Here is a 23,760-nt window from a genome sequence, read left to right as displayed (position 1 = left end):
GTCAGTTTGTTTCATTTATTTATTTATTTTTAATTAATTTATTCAGATTACAACTCAATTGTTATCCCATCACTTGTATCCTCCCATTCTTCCCTCCCTCCCACTTTCACCTTATTCCCCTCCCCTAGGTCTATGTCTGAGGGGGCCCTCCTCCGCCACTTTATGGTCATAGGCTATCAAGTCTCAGCTTGGTAGCCTGCTTATTCTTTCTTTGAGTGCCTCCAGGGCTCCCCACCAAGGGGAGGTCGTAAATATGGGGCACCAGAGTCTATGTGTCACTTTGTATTGTAGGAAAGAATTGCAGAGCACTGCATGGGTTGGAGGGATATTGGGAAACAATGGGTCACTACAGCCAATCCCCTCAGGAATTGGGGACCAAAGTGAGTTTTCTTCCTAGGGACTGCAGCAAATGAAGACAAGCATGGAAAGATAAACTATGGTACACTTGCTTTCTGTGTGCACATGGGCACTGGGCTGCAGGGAATGCAAAGCCGTCTCAGTGTGAGCAAAAGCTGTGGGAGGCTCTGCATGCCCAGTTCTAGTGCAGAAACCCAGAGTGGAGCCAGGTCAGCTAGGGAACCATACTCTCCCCGCAGGAGAGCTACAGAGTCCCTCTATGACAGGGAGGTGAGTGGATACAAGCCTCACTCTCAGACTAACTCTCCTAGAACCCAGCTCCAAATACACATAGTACTTCTTGACCTCAAGGAGAGGAGAATTGGGTACAGGTTACAGCAGTGGTTGGGGACAGATGCTCAATGGTGGCCTTGACCCCAGGTCCACGGAAGCACCACAATACCAGGAGTCCCAGACCCAGACAGAAGATGCCCCCAGCAAGCACAGGGAGAAACAGGATCCCAGAGACAGTCTTCAAGACACATGATGGACCTGGGAAACATGGTCCCTTTTATAGACTTTAAGAAAACTGACTGAGTCAAGAGCTTCCTGCTCCCTGGGGTGGAGCAGCTACATAGCCCACTCTCAGGTGCAAGCTGGGCAGAGTTGACCAGCCACCCTGTGCCCTCCCAAACAGAGCCCATCCTACATGTCTTCTGACCTCCAAAACTACCACCACTGACTTTGGGAAGTTCTAGAACATGCACTCAAGAGTCTATGCTCTGAAGAAGGAAGTTTGTGGGGAGATAGCCTGCTGGCTGCGGTTCTCCCCAAAACCAGGAAGATGTTCCATAAGAACACGTGTCCAGACTCTGTCCCTGTATTCAGAACCCAGAGTCAGTGCTGTGGTCCCCTCTAAGAAGATTCTAGCACTGGGAGAGGCCAGGCTCAGGCCAAAGCTCACCAGTGCCTCCTGGAGGACAGCCATGCCCTGTCTAATGTCACCTGCTGTATACCACCTGCCTGACATTATCCTAGCACTTCCATCTCATCCTCCTATGGACACTCAAGCCAGGAAGGTGACTATTATGGAATAGGCCTCGGTGAATAGTATAGAGTGGGGGTGTTTGGTGTAGTAAGGGAGCCAGAGGCGGCCTAGAGAGGCGTGAGCAGTGCAGTAGAGTGCCTCAGCTTCTCAGGACACTGGGGCTGCCAAGCTGCAGGAGCTCAACCCATGTCGTGCGATGGGGAGCCACATGAACTCTGTTTCAAAGGCCTTGTGGACCCAATGTTCTCAACGAGGAGAGCCTTCTGCTTTCTATAAACCCGTGTCAAGTGGAGCAGATATTTGCTACCAGCCAATCAGCTGACCCCCACTGCAAGCTTGGTCTCATGGAGGGACGTTGATGTGAATGTGACCCAATACCAAGTAATAATAAGTCTCAGAGGAACACATCTGGGGTGCTGGCTCATCAGTTTCCTCTATTCTCCCACGGAACTGGGCCTGGGATCCAGGCCAGGCAGGGAGCTGTGTCAGTGATGTGTGCCCTTTGTTCTCACTGAGGGTGCTTCCGTGTTTCAGCTTGTTGGGCCTCAAGCACCACCATTACATTTGGGGTGAGCCAGCAGCCCTGTTGTCAAACACTGCACCCACCCAAGTGAGCCTGGGCCATGGCACACCAGATAGTCTCCCCTCTGCACTGTGACTGGAGAGCTGTACCAGGCACATGAGCCTCTGGAATCACAGCCTTGGCCTGAATGGAAGATAACTTTGGAATCAGGGACCCAGATCAGGGGAGAACCCTAGGGACATGATCTTGAGGCTGGACTGTCATCCCCAAACTCAGCCAACAAGTGGTCATTTCAAGGCTAGATTCCGCTTCTTGCTGAGCTTTGAGAAGCTGCTAGTGCTGAGTTTTGCTCTAATGAGAGGCTGTATAAATTTACACTCAGAAAATTAATAGTGTTGTTTACATGAACATCAATCAGTATTTCCCACATATTGTTGCTTTTGGCTTAATCTTTCAAGTGAAGTAAGCTCCATGCACAAATGAAACCAACCTAAGATGAAATTTCCCAGCATGAAGAAAGAGAGTATCTCAGCTTCTTTGCCCATAGGAACACATTAAGGCACTGTAGTGTTTTACTGTCCCCAATGTCTGGTTTGTGAATTTCTCTTGCTAAAGGTTAGTAGTAACCCCAAGGCAGAAATCTGCATCTCTGAGTGGACGTGCACCAGTGGTGTCCAGCAGCTGTTCTAGCACACAGTGTGAGACAAGTCCTTCTCATGGCCATGTGCTGCTCTAAATTGGCTTTTTGTGTGCTCTTGTACAGCCCTGAACAGTGATTCAAATCCTCAGGTCAAGAAGGCAGAAGCAGATAATGGGAACACGATAGGGAAGGTTTGTTGAGACTGAGCTATGAGGCTGACAGATGTAGGTTCAATGATGGGGAACCTCACAGTATGGTAAATATGGGGTTGGTAGAGTGCTTGCCTAACACCCAGGACGCTCTGGGTTCCCTCCCCAGTGACACATGACTGTGATTCTAGTCCTCATCTACATATCTATGTATCTATCTATCTATCTATCTATCTATCTATCTATCTATCTATCATCTATCTCTATGTATCTATCATCTATGTATCTATGTATCTGTCTATCATCTACCTATCTATCTACCTATCTATCTATCTAATATAGACATATATATATATATATACACACAGTTTGAGGCTATTCTGGGATACATAAGGCCCTAGTGGAAGGTAACACAAGACCGGGAAATGGTGTCACAGCCAAAACACACAAGTGCTAGAACTCCAAGCAGAGTGGCTTTCAGCTGTTATGCAGAAGACCACATCCACCCTTTCCCTGTTCATAGTGCCAACTGCAGGGAAGAGGAGTGAACAATGTCACCATGAACCATCTGTGACTTTGGAAGAAAGCCACAGGGTATAGATGCTGGACTCTGTCTAGGTCAGGTTGCCTGAGGATGTGGCAGCCGGGAGCTGTGTCTCCAGAGCTGAGGGTCTGCACAGGATAGTGGACATTAACAAGCTTTACCAGGAGCCTGTTCTGCTTTCCAGGGCCAAGGGGTTGTGAGGGAGGACTAAGGAGGGGCTGGGGTGAAGTGTGTTGGTAATGGTGTTTCTTGGAGTCTGACTTTGGAGGCTGTGTTGGGGAGCTGATAAAGCTCTTTCAGGAGCCATTGGAAGATTGTGTCCAACACAGTGGCCAACCAGGGCCTGCCAGTGTAAGAGTAACTTTTATTTGCCTGATGTAATTTTTGTCTTGGAAGCTTACTGCTGAAAACTCACCCTTTCTAATTCTTTCTGAACTCTGGCTGGCTGGTTCAACTCAGCTGTTTTGGGTCAAACTCCTCCCCAAGCTGGCTGATTCAGCCTTGTTTCTCTCAGCTTCTCACTGAACTGTTCTGCTTGGCCTCAAACTAACTCTAGCAAGTTGTTGTTGTTGTTGTTGTTGTTGTTGTTGTTGTTGTTGTTGTTGTTCTTCTTCTTCTTCTTCTTCTTCTTCTCCTTCTTCTTTTCCTTTTGTATTTTTTGAGACAGGGTTTCTCTGTGTAGCCTTGGCTATCCTGGACTCACTTGGTAGACCAGGCTGGCCTCAAACTCACAGCCATCCACCCGTCTCTGCCTCTCTGAGTGCTGGGATTAACATTGTACGCCACCGCACCTGGCTGTCAATTTGTTCTAATCTGGCTCCTTTTCGCTTTCTGCCTTTTCTGCCTCCACTGCCCTGAAATGAACTGCATGAACTCACAAAGGGACTCAAGTCCCCTGCACTGCATTCGCTGTGCTGACAGAACTGCCTTCCAACCGACTGAATTTCCCTGCTCAGCTCTTAAGTACCACCATTTCCTGTGATATACTTGTGGAAGTTGAGTATCCTTCTCTGACTCCTTCTGTTAAAGCTTTCACTGATGCCTCACTTTGCCTGCCCCTCAATTAAATGGAACTTTCAAACATGGCTGCCTCTTAAAAGTGTGTACTAAAGGAGTGCCTGCATTCCAGCCAGATCACTCAGACCTAGTTCTTTGGATGTGACTCCCTAGCCAAGCAGCCATGTTGCTGGATTAAAATTCATCTAGTGTTAACTGGGCTAGTCTTCTGAGAGCATCCTTACCAAGCTAGGAACTGTAGCTTGGCCCTGACCCTGGGGCACAACTACAGAGTCGATAAATAATGAAAAAAATTATATACTTTATTCATATATTTCACAGTGGAATCTTACAGCTCAGAGCAGACGCAAAGCAGGAAACAACCAACAAACAGCACAGACAGGGAGAGCTGAGGAGGGCGTGTTCTCACACTTCAAGGTGCTTGCACATCTCATATGGACGTAGGTACCTCACAGCATTGCACCTGAGAAAGTATCTAGGATGCTGCTCCCAGAGGAAGCATGAGGAAGTTTTCTGCATATGGAGTGCCTGAGTGAGAGGCCCTCCTCAGCAAAGGTGGAATCTCAGCTATGCCCCATCCAATGCCTTCTGGAGGAACAGGCAGAAGGAAGGGGGCAGAGCCGCACCACAGGTAAGACACTCCTACTTCATATTTAGTAGCTCTGGCATGGTTACACCCAGGGCCAGAAGAGGCAGAGGACAATGACCTCTCCTTTTTCATCTTTGTCCCAAGCTAGGAACTTAATCCCATCGCCAGTCTACAGAACAACCTAGCCATCAGGAAGAGGCCTAACGTCTGAGGCACCATCGCACAGTCCAAATGCAGGTGAACTGCAGACATTCATTCAGGCTCGTTCTCCAGGTGCAGTGAGGTAGTAAGAGAAGAAACGTGACCCAGAAGCAAGGGGACTGGAGCCACGAGTCCCTGATTCTATGTCCCTCAGGCCCTAGGTGTCTAGCTGAAATACACAGACTCCATCGGGTTCCAGGCCCTGCCTGTTGCCAAGGCTAAGAAGTAAATTTTAGTCTCTGAAAGGCTGATAGAAACAGTGGCAGAGAGCCAAGAACCAGACTGAACGACACCAGGTAGAGCTCACCCAAGGGACAGGTGGGCAAGGGGGACATGCTGACATTAGCTTCTTTCTCTGAGGGCTCTGCGTAGGCCCTCAGCCTGTCAAAGGCCAGGTGACCCCCGGAACTGAGTGTCATGTCAACATGCAGAAGAGCAAGCCCTTTCCTCCCAGCCATGACTACCCAGGCTGTTGATGAAGTCATTATACTATGGACCAGCCCAAACTGCACAGCAGAGCTAGGCCACAGGAGACAGGTAGCTCTCTCTCAAGGTGTCTGTCCCTGGGCCCAAGCCCCTGCCTGGTCTCCCTGCTTTCTCAGGCTATCAGAGGTCACAGTTCTTTACTTATCAAAAAGAGGCCTGAGCACGAGCCAAAACGGAGTCCTAGCAGGAGAGCGTCACTCTCTTTTGCATTTGGCCCTGTGTGGCCAAACCCATCAGGATCCGGTCATCCCTTCTGGAAGGGAGCTGCAGAAGTGGCCTGGGGGTGTGGGGCACTGAAGCCCCCGCAGGACCATGTAGCACAGTCAGACGAGTCATGGTTTAATAAAAGTAAAATGCCCTTTGAATCATCTCAAAAAGTACATTGTGCACAGGGAGTCAAAAAAATCGGCCCCTCGATTTTCTTGCAGAAGAGTGTTGAAGACAAAGGTAGTCAGGACAAAGGCCACTTGGATTAGCTGTTCGCCTGTGCAAACAGGAAGAAGAGATGAGGTTACTCACCAAAGACTGACAAAGCTGTCTTTTCCCCCTAATGACGTGAGAGAGCCAGAGTCTGAGCCCAGGCTGCACAGACTTCTGCAGGCGGAGCTCAGGCCACAGGCACAGAAGCACGTGGGCCTCTTCCCTGCTTGGCTCGGGCCTGGCTCTCCCTTGAGATGTCACTCATGAGGTCCTCCCCTCTTGCCTGCGGTGTCCCCTCCTACTCAGCGGTCTCCTTCCTCAAGGTCATGCTGAGTGGCTGCCCCTCCCCCTAACCTCTTTTTCGCGCCCCTCAGCATAGTCCAGCTTATTCCCAACTCTTCCTCTGCCAGGAGAGGACTTCCCCTCCAGAGATGTGACACCCTGAGCCCAGGTGTCACTTGCATTAGGCATGGTCAGGTGTCATGATGAGGCCCCGTCCCAGCCCCTCTTTATCAGGCAGATGGCAGGAGACATTCTCCTTCTGTAGAAACTTCTCCCATGAGTCCATGCTTAAGCACACCATCATTCTGACCCCTGGCATGGAAGCAGCTGGGGCCCCACCAGGTTGTGTTGATGAGGCAGGAGGGCAGGCTCACGGGAACTCCTAGGCTTCCCCCTCGCTGTGCAACCTCCCCTGGACCTAAGTAGTGAACTTGAGATCTCTAGCCACCCCTCACCTGCTGAACATAAAAGTAATGCCCCTCAAGAGACCTCATTTGAGGAAGACTGTCATTTGGACTATTCCGTCACCCACGTATGTAAGTGGGTGAAAGCTGCGTGGGTGCCTGACCCTGCTGACCCTGCACTAAAATGCAGAGCCAAGAGGGTTCTATAAGTCCAGTTCTGCCATCAGCACTGGCAGGATGGCCAGGGAGGTTGACAGTGCCCCTCCCCCAACGTGTACAGCACCCACCACAGGCTCAGACAAGGCGTATAGAAGGATTGGGAAATCAGAGGGGTTGGGGTTGGGGTTGGGGCGGTCTGGAACAGAGGCGTGAAAGGTACTCCAGAAGCAGCTCAGGCCATGGAAGTGTCTGCTTCCTGCCAACATGCACTCTTCCCAGACCTGAGGCCTGAGGAGATGGACAGCCCAGGAAGCAAGGACATTACCCTCATTTGTTGGTAGATCCAGTCTGTAAATACTGTCACATTGCCGTATACTCCAGGCCTGTATGCCTTGGCACATCCTGAGCCCCAGCTCGTGTCACCAATCAGCCACCAGATGCCATTCTTCAAGGTAACCAGTGGCCCTCCACTGTCTCCCTGGGGGAACACAGCAGGTTACTGAGGAGAGAGAGGCACACTAAAAACACAGCTGCCACCACGAGCCATGCAGAAAGGACACAGTCTCCGGATATGTGAGGGCAGGTGTGGGTCTGTCTCCACAGCAGGAGGCCAACGGTCACAGAGACCACCCAAAAGATGACCTTGGTCCGTGCCAGCTAGCTGTTAGCAAATGCATGGCAGAACACAGCTTAACTACTATACCAACACTTGTGCCAAACAAAAGCTTCTCTGGAGACCATAGTGTGTGTATAGTTCTGGCTTCTGCCAGAGGTATAAATGCTGCTAGCGGCCTCCCATCCCTCCCCACAGTTGCGCCCAGCTGACCCAGTGTTCCTGGGAGGCATCTCTGGTACCAGTAGAACCCCATGCCTCACACTCAAAGGCTGAACTAAAAACTCACAGTTACCTGGCAAGAGTCGACAAAGCCCTGCAGGAAGCCGGCACAGATCATGGCTGGTGTGATAAGGTTGTTGTATATGTATTTACTGTTACATTTGGTGTGTTCGATCAAGCGCACCATGGCAGCATTCAGCACGTCCGAGGTCTTCCCTAACAAAAGAGGCTCCAGTCAATAGCTCTTGTGGGCATCTTCCTCAAGAAGCCCACACTCCAAGGAGACGAGACGATCACACACCTCTCTCCCCTCCTCCCTCCCTGTAATGGTTAACATTGATTGGCAGGAAGGATCTAGAACTATCTAGGAGACAAACTTCTGAGTGTGTCTATGAGGGAAAATGCTCGCAAGATGGGTGGCACCAGTCCATGGGCTGGGTCCCCCGCTGAATAAAAAGGAGAAAGTGGGCTAAGCATCAGCATCCACCTCTCTCTTTCTGCACCCTAACAATATATACGTGAGCTGCCATCTCATGCTTCCAACACCATGCTTGCCCACACTGCTGGCCGCACTGTCAAAGTGCAAACAATAAGTACTTCTTCCCTTGAGTTACTTCTGCCAAGAATTTTGTCACAGGGATGAGAAAGTAAGTCGTATACTCCCTCAGTCCACCACAATACCAAGCCCTCTTCCTGTGTGCTAGGTAAGGCTAAGGTAACGTTTCCGTTATTCAATTGGGGGTGGGGGGGCACGGAGGAAGCAAGGTACATAGCTTAGGCACATTGTCCAAAGTCAACAGCCACTGAATAATGGAGCTGAGATTTAAATGAAGAGGTCCCACTGTGCAAACCAACAGGCCACCCTGTGCCGCGACCCAAAGCCTCACCTTTCTCATAGGTGGCCCCCCACCCTGAAATCCAGCACTCTTGGGATAGGTCCAGCGTTATGCCGGGGTTTGGCAGACACACAGGTTTCACTAAATCTGTTTAAAGAATAGCAAAAAGGTGAGTTACCCAGGCCTAGAGGGTCTTTGTGGGCGTCTCCCTGGCTGTCCCACGCACGTTCCCTGCCCAGGGATCCAGGTTCCCACGAGTCCTGGACCTCCCATGCCCACCCGGCAGGCCCTGCTTCTTGGCAAGTGAGGCAGATCCTCTGCACATTTGCTGCTCGTATCTGGAGCTGGTTCTGCTTCTGAAACCCAGCATGCAGGCCTTCATGTGACAGGGGGGCAGAAAGGACTTGTGATGTGCTATTATTTAGTGTGTGACTTGCTCCCCAGCTTGAATGCACGCACTGCAGGGGAGGAGAGATCTGTCCTCATCTATAGACTCTAGACCACTCCATGTTACTGTGTGGACTAGAGAGAGGGTGCTAAGAAGCTAAGGAAAGGACTCAGCATGCACGAAGCCCTGGATTCTATCCCTCATAAAACCAGGCATGGCCGAGCCGGGCGTGGTGGCACACGCCTGTAAGCCCAGCACTCAGGAGGCAGAGGCAGGAGCAGCCTAAACCACATGGCACCCTCTCCCACCATCAAAATATATTGTATACGTTATCAAAACCTCAAATTTTAAAATACAATTTTTGAAAAGGGAACTATCTCGCAAACAGATTATTCTTTAATGGACAAACTTATTAAAGTCCTTTTTAAAACACATAATACCATTTCTGTGATTCCTTTATGTTTATAAAATATTGGAGAAAGCACACATTAAAAAAAGCTAATGGTCTATATTGTTCAATTTTAACATATCTTGCTTTCAGAATATACTCGTTAAAAATAAAAAGAAAGAAAGAAAAGAAAAGAAAATCAGTTGTCCTGGGCGAGATGGCTCAGTGGTTAGGAGCACTGGTTGCTCTTTCAGGGGACCCATGTTTAATTCCAGCACTCACATGACAGCTCACAACTGTCCCAGGGAATGTGGACAGCTTCGTCTGGCCTCTGTGGGCAACAGGCACACAAGTGGTGCACTTGTAGGCAAGTGTACACATACACCCATACACATAAAATAAAAGCTTAAAAGTAATTTAGATGTTTTTTAAAGCAGTAATCTTTACAAATTATCAACCAGATGGCCTAAGATGGAGAGAATGTTGTCCCACTGGGACACTGAACAATGTTTGAAGCCTCTGACCAGCACAACTGAGGGATTCTACTGCCCTCTAGTGGGCCCAGACTCACATACCGTTAAAAGCCAGAGGCGTCTGCAGCTTCATGAGAGCGATGTCGTTATTCTTGGTCTTGGAGTCGTAATTTGGATGGGAAATCACTTTTTCTACCTGGTGTCTGCTTCCGTAGAACATGAAAGACTGTCTTAAAATCCCCGCGAACGCAGTCCAGTATCTCGGGCTGCTGAGGGGTCTGAAAGACAGAGTGACCACACACGGAAACTCAGGACTACAGATATGAGGTGCTCCCTTTACAGGCTTTAAAATACATATGCTAACCTCTATTCAGATCTAGCCAATGGACAGCTCGCTCTCCACGGTTGTGGGGAGAGTGGGGACTGTCTCTGACATGAACTCTGATGCCCTCTATTTGACCACTTCCCCTTGGTGGGGAGGCCTGGTGACACTCAGAGGAAGGGGAAGCAGGTTATCCGAATGAGACCTGATAGGCTGTGATCATATGGTGGGGGAGGGGAGGGTCTCCTTCTGTCACAGACCTAGGGGAGGGGAAAGGGTGAAAGTGGTAGGGAGGGAGTAACGGGAAGATACAAGTGAGGGGATAACAACCCGGACGCAATCTGAATAAATTAGTTTTTTAAAAAAAGAAAAAGAAAGCCGGGCGTGGTGGCGCACGCCTTTAATCCCAGCACTCGGGAGGCAGAGGCAGGTGGATCACCGTGGATCACATGGGAGCTTCCACACAGCGTGGTGCAGGTCACACGGTGGCAGAGCCACACTCTAAACCCAGAAGTCTGGGCCATGTGACTCCACCCTACTATGCTAGACCTCACGGGATGCAGACATACTCTTCCACACAGTGGGCGGCCGTCACAATCCACTCCGGGGTGATGATGGAGCCTCCGCAGACATGGATGCCTTGGACATGCAGGCTGACCTGCCAGGGCCAGTCTCCCGGCGAGGCATTCGATCCACCCACAATCCTGTTCTGGCGTCTCCCTGAGCGAATCCCGCACTCTGAGGGCGACAAGCACATGTCAGGTGACAGCCAACAGAGCAGAAGACACCAGGCCCAGCACAAAGGCAACCATATGCGCCGCACTCAGCTGCCTTTCCTTGGCCTCACCAGGCTGTGGGGGGCCATTGGAAGGTGACAGTTGCTGCCTCTGAATAAGCAAGTGGCTGGGTAGAGCTGTCCTAGGTGCCCAGGGGCTACTCTTTCCCTGGCTGGAGCACTGGCTAATTCTTATTGCTACCTGATTCCGTCAGATCTCTGCCAGGATTGGGCAGGTACTGGGTAACAGGCTCCTCATCCCCAGACTCCTAAGCAAAGAAGAGGGAGGTAGATGGCGCTGAAGGTGGGTGAGGTGAGTGAGGGGTTCAGCAGGTGGTACAAAGGTGAGATGAGAGGGAGGTGACGTCATGTGTGAGGTGAGTGAGGAGGCGGGGGCTGAGCAAAGAGGTTAGTGAGGGGCAACTGGGGTGAATGAAGGCTGAGCCCCCAGGAAATAAGAAACAGAGGGTTCTTTTCTGACCAGTTGTTTCACACTGAGGGAGATCTACTCCAGGCTGAGCAGCCCCTGCTGGCCTGAAGGGGGAACTCTAGAGACTTCACAGGTGTGGGGCAAGTTCTCAGTGGAGAGATGCCAAGTAAATGTTGGAGACTACGTGATGTGCTGGAAGGTCCCCAAGCTAGTGGCTACCATGGGGTCCTAACTGAGCGGGCCTGGCGCATCTCAGCACAGTGTGAGGCAGGACTTCTGGGAGCACTCTCTAACTGCCACAGCTGTACCTCTCTGAGTGACTAAATACCCATGAGGCACAGGGAAAGGGCTAACAGCAATGCTTTTCTCTTGGCTGTGCAATACCTACTGGGGACCTTAAGGAGTCTCAGAGCTTCTTTGATAAAAGGTGGGCTTCAAGTCCCACGTCTAGGCTGGCCATCTATATTTACCTAGTGTGGGGCCCATGAGCAGTTCACACACACACACACACACACACACACACACACACACACACACAGAGGGGGAGAGAGAGAGAGAGAGTTGCATGATGCAGCTCTGGCTTTGGCCTGGGCCTGGTCACTGCTGCAAAAGCTTCGGGTTCACACACAGCTTGCTAACCATCCCTCCTTCATGGAGAAGGAGCTGCTAAGGCCCCTCCCTCATAGTGGCACTTAAACCAAGGCCTGTCAGTGTCCAGCCATCACCTGTCCTCAGTAGACACTACAGTGCAGCAGAATTCCAAAATAGAGATCACAGCACGAGCGAGAGGCTTCCAGGCACATGCCAGCCGGCTCCTGGATGCCTGCCCTCACCATATCCCAAGACCCAGAAACGTCCCAAAGCCACAAACTGGATCCTACTCAGAAGCATAGAAAAGCACCGTTGGGAAGTACTCACCTATACAGCGTAAAGAAACCACCATACGGGATGAACAGGAGTCACTGGAAAGAAGGAACTCTGGTTACCACAGCAGGGAGAGACAGCAGTGTCTTCTCCTGGCGTTGCCTCCTGTCTACCACTAAGGATCCTACTGTTATGACTAAGCCTACATGGAGACAGTGGCAAATAGTGGGCACAGAGTACCAGGCTCAAATCCAGATACACAACCTTGGGCATGATGCTCACCCTCTCTCTGTCATTTCCCAGCAGGTAGAATAAGATAATAATTCAGAATGACCGCTGATCTGTGGTGTGCCAATTCTTAAACCTTTGGAGCCCCTACAGGATACCTCTGGTGGGAAATTTTACGCTAAAGCACATGTGAAGTCAAACCATAGTCATGCTATGTAATGGCCTTCAATGTAGGCATAGAAAGTATACCTAAGAGCCAGAGAGACAGCTCGGCAGGGGGGGCGGGGTGGGGGCAGGGTGTAGAGATTGTTAATTCAGAACATGGCTGTTCTGGCAAGAGATCACATCCAAAGACCTAGGTATATGTGATCTGGCTGGAATACAAGCACGCCTTTAATCCAGGAGACGGTGCAAACAGATCTGCCTCGTATGCAACAAGTATCAGGTAACTAAAAGCTTAGGTCCAGGTGTGGAGGTACACACCTCTAACCCAAATGAAGGTAAAGTTCATTTATAGAGAAGGAAGCACCCATGTTTGAAAGTGGTGTTGAACTGAGTGGCAGAAAAGGTGATGAATCAGAGAAGATTTGACACAACAGGACACACCCAACTCTCACAAGAAGAGAGAGGAAAAGGAAACTACTTAAGAGGCAGTTTTTGCTAGGACAGTAACAGACAGATGGGTTGCAAAAGGTGGAACAAGCCAGAAAAATGAGAAGAAGCCAGAAGATTAGAGCAGATCACTGAGTTAGTTTGAGGCCAAGCAGAGCAATTCAGGGCTCAAAGAGAAGCCAGATTGAATAAGTCAGCTGTGAGAAGAGTTTGAGTCAAAACAGCTGAGTTAAACCAGCCAGCCCAGAGCTCAGAAAGAACAAGTAAGGGTGAGCTCATTAAGCAGTAAGTCTCAGAGTCTGATAATGTTCTAGGCCTAGGTTAGATTGTATGGAGGCTCGAAGCTTCCGGGACTAGGCCTAGGCCAGCAGAAGGAGGCAGTAACTGAGTCTGACAACAACTGAGTCTTGGGTATCATGGCAAACACCTAAAATGTCAATGCTGAAGAGTCTGAGGCAGGAAGATCACCATTCCAGAGCCAGTCTGGGCTACATAGCAAGACTCTGTAACAAACAAATGAACAGCTATCCACTAGTGTCATCAGAAAGTGGTCTGGAAACTTCTGATTTCCCTAGATGGCTATACATGGAAACCACAGATGACAACACAATGAATACTTTGCCAGGGACCAAGTTGGGAGTCAAACATCATGCTGAGCATGAGAAAAAAACAGTCAGTGCATTTGTCCTATAGACATTGTCCTGGTGCAGAGAAGAGGCCACAGCCCTGTGCCCTGATGGCATCAACTGCCAGGTATGGTTCTGTGGGAACAGCTGATTTCCCAAACCCTGATGTCCCACGAGGCAACCTGGACAGGTAGCCTCACACGGAGCAGCCCACCTCATTGATACCCATGCACACATTGAATGGGGACTTTTCCAAACCCCAAATGAGGAGCTACCATTATACCATCACCTGTCCTGGCTACCAGGGAGAAGCCCCAAGAAGGGAGCATTGCAAAGACGGTGCTTCTGCGTCCTATGGTGTCACTAAAGCCTTGGCTCTGAACACAGACCATGGGTACTTTGTACTGCACACACAGTCAGGCCGTATGCACCAGTGAATGCCTCCGCAAATGCCTCGCTTGAGATACTAGACTTTTATGTGCATTGAGCTGTATAATGTTACTGAGATGCCTCATTTCTGTGTATAAAACATTCATGTTTAATTGCAGAATGCAGGCACCTGTGTATGTAAGTGAATTTGCATCTTTTTAAGTTATATTGTGCTACACAAACAAATGTGTCCATCTCATTAGTTTACACGTTCGTTTTAGTCTTTAAATCATATGTACACAGAGGAACTGTTTGAAGATAAATTTCTTTATGACTTGTTACCAGCAAACATTTGATTTGTGTGTATACCTATCTTATAGTCCTGTATGCCTGGGGTCACATGAATTTTTCTCAGGTGAAAAGAGGTCACAAGTTTAAGAAGCCCAATAGTAGACAATAGCTTCCTGTCAGCCACTTCTGCAGTTGTGAAGGCCCTCACCTAGGCTGGCAGCCTGAGGCTACCCCTCTCTGCTGTGCCCCCTTCTGCACCAGCAGCCTGCACCCCCTCTCTTCTTCCACACTTGCCGACAAGAGCCACTCAACTCACAAAAAGCACTGTGCCGTCTGTGCTAAGCCCTGCTCTCTGGATGGAACACCTGGCAGGGCACTAAGACAAGCCATGCTGGTTGGTGGCCACCAGGAAAACAAGTGACTCAGTAGAGAGGTGGAGCGAGTGATCAGTTCTCCAGCTCTCACAGGCAGTACCTGACAGCTGGCCCTAGAGGCAGCGGAGGCACCCGGGGAGGAGCAATGAAAATCTGGGAGAAGTCTCTGCACAAAGACATCATGGGGCCCCAATATCAAAAACATCCAGAGAAGAGCAATGGCCCTGAAATGTCATGCATGCACAAATGATGGTTGGTGGTCTATGTCGCCTCCAAACTCCCAACAGCTCACCCATAAACCCTATGATCTGTGGTTAGGGTACTGCAAATGTTTATTAAACTAGCCATTCCCACCAGGGTTCAAACAAAACATTGCTCATATGGCATCCTTTCATTGCCAGTCATGGGTTAAAGTCAAAGGCCAGAAAGTCTCTTGGACTCCTGGTGCCCAATGCGACAGTGCCATACAGTTTGTCCCTCTGAGTTTATGCCAGAGACTAGGCCCCAGAGTCTATGTCCATGGTACTGAGAGAGAGAACAGAGCCTTGACATAACTGTGATGCTCAGAGGTGGGGCTCCATGAAATTAAGTCATGAGATCGGGGAGTCTCTGTGAAAGACTTCTGGTGGCTTCATAAGAACAAAAACAGAGGCGACCCAGAGCTTAATGTTCCTGACATACTAAGATGTGGCTCTGGGACCCTGTGAGAGCCATGCCATGCCATATGTCTCTAAAAGCATGAGTCAACAAAGCAAAAGCAAAACCAAAACCCTTTTCTTTATAAAGCAGCTTGCTCCAGGCATTTTGTTATAGTAACAAAAAGCCAACCAACACATAGCCTAGCACAGTACATATACCTCCCAGTGTCCGGAGAATAAAAAACAAACAAACAAAAACGACAAAAGTCTAACCTCACTTCACAGTGTTAGCCATTACTGACAGCAGGCCAGACAGTAGAGAGTGAAACCAAAATGGCAAAATGGCACAGTTGCTAAGAGTAAACTCAAGGTTGCTAACCTCCACCCCGTGTGGAGCTCACTCCCCACCCAGAATACAGTCTAGAGGAATGAACGCAGGATGGCAGTGTCTGTGGGCTCTCCTCCTCGTCCTTCTCAAACTCTGCAAGTCAGCGGAGCCCTCCATACCTGTGGTAGAGCTTTTTATAGAGGTCGATGTTGCCTGCACTCACGTTCAGCTTCATAAAGCTCGTTGCTCCACTGCTGTCTGGTATGCCTTGGCTAGAGTAAAAATTGTTCCTGGAAAAAAAGACAGAAAATACTACTGAAAATAATTCTTCAGGCGTATCAGTTCAGAGAGCACTCTCCACATTATAAAGCCACCCTTGGTTGATGGCTGCAGTAGAAGGGACACCTGAGTGCTCTAAAAACCAAAACCCAAATTCAAATTCAGCCATGCCACGTGAAAACCATTGTGCAACGCAGAAACCTTGATTTGGAAGTTTAGAGTCTTCCATCAACACTGTTTCAGACCCAGGGTGAGCTGGGACAACAGGATGCTAAGGGTACCTGATTACACACTGCCTGATAAAGTGTGCAGATGTTAGTCGGCCCCATGATAAAATCCCCACCGGTTCTGGATACAGGAGTATCCCTGTGTACCCAAAAACTCTGAGTCACAAGATGATATTTGTGTGTGTGGAGACCAGATGTCAACACAGAGCACCTTCCTCAATGGCTCTCCACCTTATTTTTTGTATTTAAAAAAGTATTTTGTTATATTTTACATGTGTGCCTGACTGCATATATGTCTATGCATTATACTTATGCTTAGTGTTCTCAGAGGCCAGATGGAACTGGAGTTACCATGTAGGTGCTGGGGATTGAACTCAGTTTCTCTGGAAGAGGAGCTGGTGTCCTGAACGGCTGAGCCATCTTTCTTGTCCCCTCTACCTTAAACTTTGAGCCTGGGTCTCTCACTGAATCTGGCTCTCATCAGTTCAGTTAAGCCGACTAGCCAGCAAGCCCCAAAGATCCTCCTGTCTCTGCCTTCCACTACTCAGGTTACAGTTTGCCTCCGTGGCTAGCTTTTGCATAGGCACTTAACCCACTAAGCCACCCAGTTCCATAGGGTGGCAGAGAAATCCTCATTAAAGCCATAACTCTTTTCCTGGGCATAAGGCCTGCCAGTCTTCACAAGAGCCATAATTTGGACCTGATCCATCTGCTCCAAATCCACACTGATTCAGTAGTTGTTGAGGCAATGGTGACTTTAAGTAACATTTGTGTCACAGCAACTCCACTGCCACGAAGGGGTTGACTTAAGTCTCTGAAGAGTAGGTCGTCCTGTGCAGATCCAGTCCCCTCAGATGCTCATCAGCGCTCCCACTTTTCTTACCATGAGGTGCAACAGCACTAGGCCTGCACCAGAAGCCAACACATGATCTCAGATTTCTTCTAGAGTGGTGGGCTAAAATAAACCCCATTCCCCACAAAGTATCCAGCTTCAAATTTTCTTATAGCAGAAGACACAGGCAATGCTGGAACCACTGGCCAGGAAGTAAGATATTCCTTGTCAGTCCTGCCCACAGTCCCTGGTTGCTGCACAAAGGAGGAAATCCTTTCTTTCTTTCTTTCTTTCTTTCTTTCTTTCCTTCCTTCCTTCCTTCCTTTCTTTTTTGTTGTTGTTATTTTGAGCATGTCTCTCTGTGTGGCCCTAGCTGTCCTGGAACTCACTCTGTAGGCCAGGCTGGCCTCAAATTCCAAAATCTACCTGCCTTTGCCTCCTGGGTTCTGGGATCAAAGGCGTGCACCACTAGCGCCCAGCAGAAAGCAATTCTTAAGTGCGACTCTGCTTGGGTCTCCTCCATGCCCAAAGCCTTCAGTGGCTCCCACCTACAGTGAACAGAACAAAGGCTCAGCTCATCTGACACACTCCAAGGACAGGAAGCCACGTTGCCCTTATCCTGTGTCTCTCCTCCCAGCACCCCAGCACTACATGAACATTCCCAAGTAGCCAGGAAAGACAGGGAGCCTAGGTCAACAGTGTCGGGGTGTTGAGGTTGCCCTCTGGTGGCAGGAGCCATTTTTTGGAAGGTGACAAGTGTCTGCAGCATCCAGTGCCTGGTCCATACAGAGAGCTGGAGAGATGGGTCTTTACATGTCTACTGTCAGAGTCATTGTGATAGCATTGTGTCCCTCCTGGGGCACCATACTCACTTGTAGCCCATGTCTTCACACGCTGCTCTGCCGTAGCTCTCATTCCAATCATCCTGGCACACAGGGTACCAGGCTTTCCTCTGAGATGAGTAAACTTGGAGGGTGAAACTCGGTCCATAGAGGCGAACTGTACGAGGAGAAAGATGCTCTATGAATCCTTAACTCCAGGTGCTGTTCTACCCGCACACTACCCGTGTGCCCACAGCTTCTTCCTAAGGCCATGGCTGCACACAAAGAGGAGCCATAAATCCCTGTTTCCTCAAATAAAAGAATTCTAGGGGCTGGAGAGATGGCTCAGTGTTTAAGAGCACTGCCTGCTCTTCCAAAGGATCTGGGTTCAATTCCCAGCACCCACATGGCAGCTCACAGCTGTCTGTCACTCTGAGATCTGACACCCCTACACCAAAGCACATAAATTAAAAATTTTAAAAAATATATTTAAAAAAAATAATTCTAGAAGTGTGGGGATGTAGCTCAGTGGTAGAGAGCATGCTTTGTATGTATGAGGTCCAGGTTCACTTCCCGGCATCTCCACTGCAATAATAATAATAATAATAATAATAATAATAATAATAATAATAACAATAATAATAATAATAATCCTAAAAGAATTCCAAATTGATATTCAGACATAAATTCTTCACAATGGCCCATGACCTACTAGTGACTACCATGGATTGACACATGGACCACCATGGGTGGAAATATGCCCCAACAAAGTGACATAATGGAAAGTCATTCAGCTGTCAGTGGGAACAAAGCTCTGACAGGAGCCACTACATGAATGGGCCTTTTAAGCATGACACAAACTGAAATAAAATCACAGCGGCCCACAGATTAGGCAACCTCAAGCATATGACATTTCTAGGCTAGAGAGGGCTGGAGAGATGATTTGGCCACTAAGAGTACACATACTGCCCTTGTAGAGGACCCAAGTTCAGTTCTCAGCACCCATGTTGGTTGGCTTAAAACAGCCTGGAACTGCAGCTCTACGGATCTTATGCCCTCTTGTTCTAGCCTCCTGGGACACTGCACTCATGTGGCATATGTCTCAGAAACACATATACATATACTTTTCTAAATGTTTTTAATTTGCAAAAGCATGGATATTAGTAATTTCTTAGGACCAGACCAAGGCAGACAGAAGGACCTTATCAAGCATACTCCTCAACTAACTATATTGGGGGCTGCTCATGTTCAAATGTATAAAAACCACGGCTCAGACATTCATCAAGGACAGTTTTGACTGAGCAGGGTGTGGTGGCACACTCCTTTCTGGAGGCCAGCCTGGTCTACAAAGCAAGTCTAGGACAGCCAGAGCTGTTACACAGAGAAACCCTGTCTCAAAACAAACAAACAAACAAATACTGCCCCCAAGAAAACCAATTTTGAGGCTATAAATGATAGCTCACTTATTAAAAAAATGAATAAAATACAGAGCAAAACCAAGTCCCCATCAGGGTCTCATTTTGAACAAATTGCTCTCACATCTATATCCTAGACCCTGGCAGAGCACCCAGGGCCCTGACAAGAGCCCCAGCATCAGTACATGAATGCTGAACTGTCTGTCTACGTTTTGCTTGAAAAGACATCAGCTCTTTCACTTAAAGAGTGAACCCATTTAAATGCAGCTAGGCTCTTCCTTACTCAGATCTTGTCCTCAGAGAGATTTGCATAGCCCAGCATTCAAAGGACTAGTCAGAGGGTAGAACGGTGAGCGTGGCCAACGCGGAGCAGACTCCTAGGTAACTGGTGGGTCACCCAAGGGGTGAGGAGTTCACTAGAAGAACCTAGTAAAACAGTGCCACACCAGAGACTCCGCTGCCAAGACACATCCTGCATCATAACCCTTCTGCAGAGTTTAAAAGCACATGAACAGGGCTATGTGATCAGAGGAAACAACAGGATCTGGCTAGCCTTAACTAATTTCTCTCCTCTACCCTGCCTTGACTCATTGGACAAATAGCCTGACCACCCTAAGGTCCCCTCCCAGAGAGTGAACACTCTGTGGCCCAACTGGGGGGTGAGTGACATCACAGAGCATGTGTGTTTCGTGACTAGATAAAACTGTGCTATAAGCTGGGCAATAGGATGTCACTCAGTACCCAAAAGAAACCATAAATCCATGAAGAGCCCCGCGAAAATCCCAACCATATATTGCAAAAAGAGCAAAGACAATCCAAAAGGTCTGCACGTCCCAGAACATTCTAGGAAAGCTAAGCTATGGAGACAGCCAAAGATCTGAGGCTGCAGGAAGAGGAATGTGTGGGCGCAGGAGGCTTAGGGCAGGGAATGCTGGGTGTTAAGTACACAGCCAGAGATATCAAAACCCATATGGTCACAGCAGGGGAAGATAAATTCAAGATAAACTCACAGTTCTGGCTCCCAGGGAGGGACAAGGTCCAGTGACCAGTGTTGTGTTGTGTTAATGGGTGATTTCTGGAGGCAGGGTGGCCTTTCTCTGCAGGCCTAATGGTGCTTTCAAGATTAAAGTGCTTAAATGCTGCTGAAACTGTTTTCCACAGCTAGTGATGGAACTGCCTGCATGCAGGGGGGTAAGGACAGAGATGTGAAAGTTGGCTGTCCTCTCTCCTGGCTGCCTTCCAGCACCGACGAGGAGGGAAAAGGGAGGCAGCGCATTGGGAACGGGCTCCCAGGGAGATGATTTTTTTTTTTAATGTTAGATTTTTTTTCCAAGTCTTTATAGAGCTATAAATGATAAGTAAAAGTGTATGTTTGTGGTGTCCAAGGTGACGATTTGGTTAACAAAATGTCGCCACTACCAACCGAGAGGCTTGCCTCCCTCCCTTGTGCTAGGTTCTTTCTCTAGGCTCTTAGGGTTGGCTCCATCAGTGACTCTCAGACACTTATCACAGGGCTGTTGACCACAGTCACATCACAGTTCTTCAGTTTTTCTTCTGACAGTTTTGAGAAAGACTCAGTGAAACCAGTCAGATGATCCAGGGACTGGTGGGCTCTGATGCTCCGTGCATGCTTGAACACACCCTACCTTGGGGAGAAAGCCCCATGCACGTGCCCCTTGTTTGTTTGTTGGATTTTGTTTTTCCAAGACAGGGTTTCTCTGTGTAGCCCTGGTTATACTGGAACTTGCGTTGTAGACAAGCCTGGCCTCAAACTCACAGTGATCTGTCTGCTTCTGCCTCCTAAGTGCTGGGACCACCACACCTAGATTCCATGCAAATTTTTAGACTTGTCACATTTAAATGCAGACATGAGTGAGCGAGTGAAAGTATGCTAAATGGGACACACACCACACCAGGTCATCTGCCCTTCTATATGAGAACTGCAAACTGCACAAACTCAAGCCTCAAACACAGAAACGCCTTCCCAGCAACTCAACTCCTAAGAAGGCCTCCTACTGTCTACTCACAACCTAAGCATTGCATCCTGGGCACAAGGAGGGATTGACCACCAGAAAGTGACCAGTGATAGCACCATTTCAACACAAGTGGGCTGCTCAGCCATGAGCCTTGTGGACAAAGGACTTGGGCTCAGATCCCCATGAAAAATGAAATGGCTTTGTTTCAAAGAGAATCTCAAAGCAGACACCCAAGGAGGTATGCAGACAGGTATAAATATGCAGTTTTTGTGAATATGTGAGTATACATGTGTGCATGCCTTATATGTGTATACATATGTGTATGTGCAGTGATGGGGATTGTTCATGTGTCAGAGTATGCTGTGTCTATCTGATACACATACATGTATATATGAGTGTGCATGTGGTGAGTGATGTTTATGTAGACTGTGTATGTTGCCTATGTGGTATAAATTAGCATGTGAATACGTGACATATGATGTAGTATGTGTATAGCGTATTATGTGTGCATGTGTATATGGTCTGGGTGATGTGGGTTTGGTATGCCAGTAGAATCCAGATTATTATTTTTTGAGATAGGGTCTCATTATGTAGCTCTGTCTGTCCTGTAACTCACTATGTAAACCAGGCTGGCCTTGAACTCACAGATCTGCCTGCCTCTGCCTCCCAAGTGCTGAGACTAAAGGCGTGTGCCGTAATACCTGGCTAGCACTAAGATTATTTTTACTGTAGATCCTTTGCCCTTCTTAGATTTTCATCTATGCTTTGGGTACATTAACCGTTAAAACATCTGAGTAAGTACAACTTAAACCTGGAGAGAGACCCTCTGGATGCCAGGACACTGGGGCACACTTGTGAAATCTAGCCCTTAGAAGGTGGTGAATCCTGACGTAAGACCAGCCTGGGTGACTGTGAGACCTTGCCTCAAAAAAAAAAAAAGTATGCGTGGGAATGTAGGGTAGTGGTAGAATGCCTGGCTGCCATTTGTGTGGCCCGGATTCCACCCAGTGTTGCAATAAAAGCGAAAGAAAGGTTATTGCTCACACACATACAGAAACAGGAACACGTGCTGTGCATGGCACCTTAGCCATTCTCAACGCAGACACTGCCCTCTTTACCTAAGACGCTTGCTGTAGCCCAAAGAAAGGGAAGAAGTCATCATAAGCCAGGAGCAATCAGTACGCAGCTGCTGAAGAACCAGGGGGCACACAACAGGCATCAGTCCACTCAAGTGGGCCAACAGCTGGGCCCCAGGGGCCAGCGCTCCTTCCTGGGACCGTATCCAAGCCAGGACCAACACCACAGAATCTAATTCACACAGGGCTATGGAGGTGAGAACTCAGCAGAAAGCAGCCTAGAATATACAAAACCCACTCTGGACAACCAGGACTGGAGACCACTTGACGGAAACGGCAAAGCCCGGGAGACCTCTGGGGAGAGTCTGACAACAATATGAACTTCCCGTTTAGAAGAATGGGGCTCCTGGGTTGGGAAGCAGCTGCGCTTAACAAGAAGTCAGAGAGGAGCCACAGGGGCCCTGGCCTCGGGCAGTGCTTGGGCCACGACTGCCGAGGAAGGAGGAAGAGCAAGACACGACAGCTGCCGTTTCAGGTGGCAAGGCAGCAGCTCACTGTCTACTGCAGAGCCAGGGACACAGAGGGTCTGTCACCTCACCATCCCTTCAACATGCGGCAAACGCCAGGCTTGGCCTGCAGTGCCAGGTCGTCAAAAGGTCAGGTTCAGAATATGAGCTGGGTGTGGTGGCGCACGCCTTTAAACCCAGCACTTGAGAGGCAGAGGCAGGCAGATCACTATGAGTTCGAAGCCAGCCTGGTCTACAAAGGGAGTCTAGGACAGCCAAGGCTACACAGAGAGACCTTGTCTCAAAAAACCAAAAACAAAACAAAACAAAAACAAAAACAAAAACAAAAACAAACAACAAAACAAGAATATAAGCGCAGCACTGCTCCTCAGGTATCTTTCTTGGGCCCAGCCTCCTGACTGTCCCTTAAGCCAGATTCAAAAATCGAGCACACGGACCACATTTCGTCACACGTGCACTAACCGATGGGTTCTCAGGGTGGTTTCTAAAAGCTGGGTTGTTTGCTCATGTGATAACTCTGTTTTAGTGGTTTCAAGAAGCCTTCGTACTGCTTTGCGTTACCTGCTAGATGTATTACATCCCTACTGACAATTTCAGAGGCTCCCTTCTCTCTTCGTCCTCACTAGCACTTGTTACGTCCGGCTTTTTAATGATACAGGCACAAGGCAACATTTCTTTGAAGTTTTACTTTTGCATTTTTATTTTTAAAATTAAAAAATATTTTTTACTCACTGTGTGTATGGCAGGGAAGGTGATGCCATGATAAATGTAACACAAGCTTAGCTTGTCAGTTATTAATAATCAAAAGAAAGAAAAAAAAGCACATACACTTGTTCACTGATGTCACCGTGGAAAAGACCTTAAAGGCAGCTCATTTAAAACCCAGCATAGTGCACCCTAACTTTGTTCTAACTGGTGTCCAACAGTAGTCGGGAGCATGTGTCCTTGCTGGCTTTGTCACCTCCCCATCAACTCTGTGTGGTGCAGGGCCAGAGACATAACCATGAGCCAACGCTCAGCACCTGCCTGGCT

The 23,760-nt window shown here is 48.6% G+C and overlaps 1 protein-coding gene across 4 annotated transcripts in view; it reads right to left on the bottom strand.

Annotated features, from left to right (window-relative positions):
• Positions 1 to 4,538: 4,538 nt before the first annotated feature.
• TMPRSS2 (transmembrane serine protease 2) overlaps positions 4,539 to 23,760 on the bottom strand; it is a 38,420-nt gene continuing 19,198 nt past the window's right edge. For all 4 annotated transcript variants that reach the window (XM_084800416.1, XM_084800415.1, XM_084800414.1 and 1 more), the window contains 9 exons: positions 17,786 to 17,912; positions 15,755 to 15,865; positions 12,164 to 12,207; positions 10,610 to 10,778; positions 9,821 to 9,996; positions 8,521 to 8,616; positions 7,707 to 7,849; positions 7,124 to 7,276; positions 4,539 to 6,017 (listed from right to left, as the gene is read on the bottom strand). In XM_084800416.1, the coding sequence (XP_084656542.1) occupies positions 6,006 to 6,017; positions 7,124 to 7,276; positions 7,707 to 7,849; positions 8,521 to 8,616; positions 9,821 to 9,996; positions 10,610 to 10,778; positions 12,164 to 12,207; positions 15,755 to 15,865; positions 17,786 to 17,912 (1,031 nt within the window). In that variant the 3' untranslated portion in view covers positions 4,539 to 6,005. The remainder of the gene's footprint in view (positions 6,018 to 7,123; positions 7,277 to 7,706; positions 7,850 to 8,520; positions 8,617 to 9,820; positions 9,997 to 10,609; positions 10,779 to 12,163; positions 12,208 to 15,754; positions 15,866 to 17,785; positions 17,913 to 23,760) is intronic.

The sequence above is a fragment of the Acomys minous genome (genome assembly GCF_964271855.1).
Source record: "Acomys minous genome assembly, chromosome: 11".
Taxonomy (NCBI): Eukaryota; Metazoa; Chordata; class Mammalia; order Rodentia; family Muridae; genus Acomys; species Acomys minous.
This window is presented reverse-complemented; position numbering and strand designations above follow the sequence as displayed.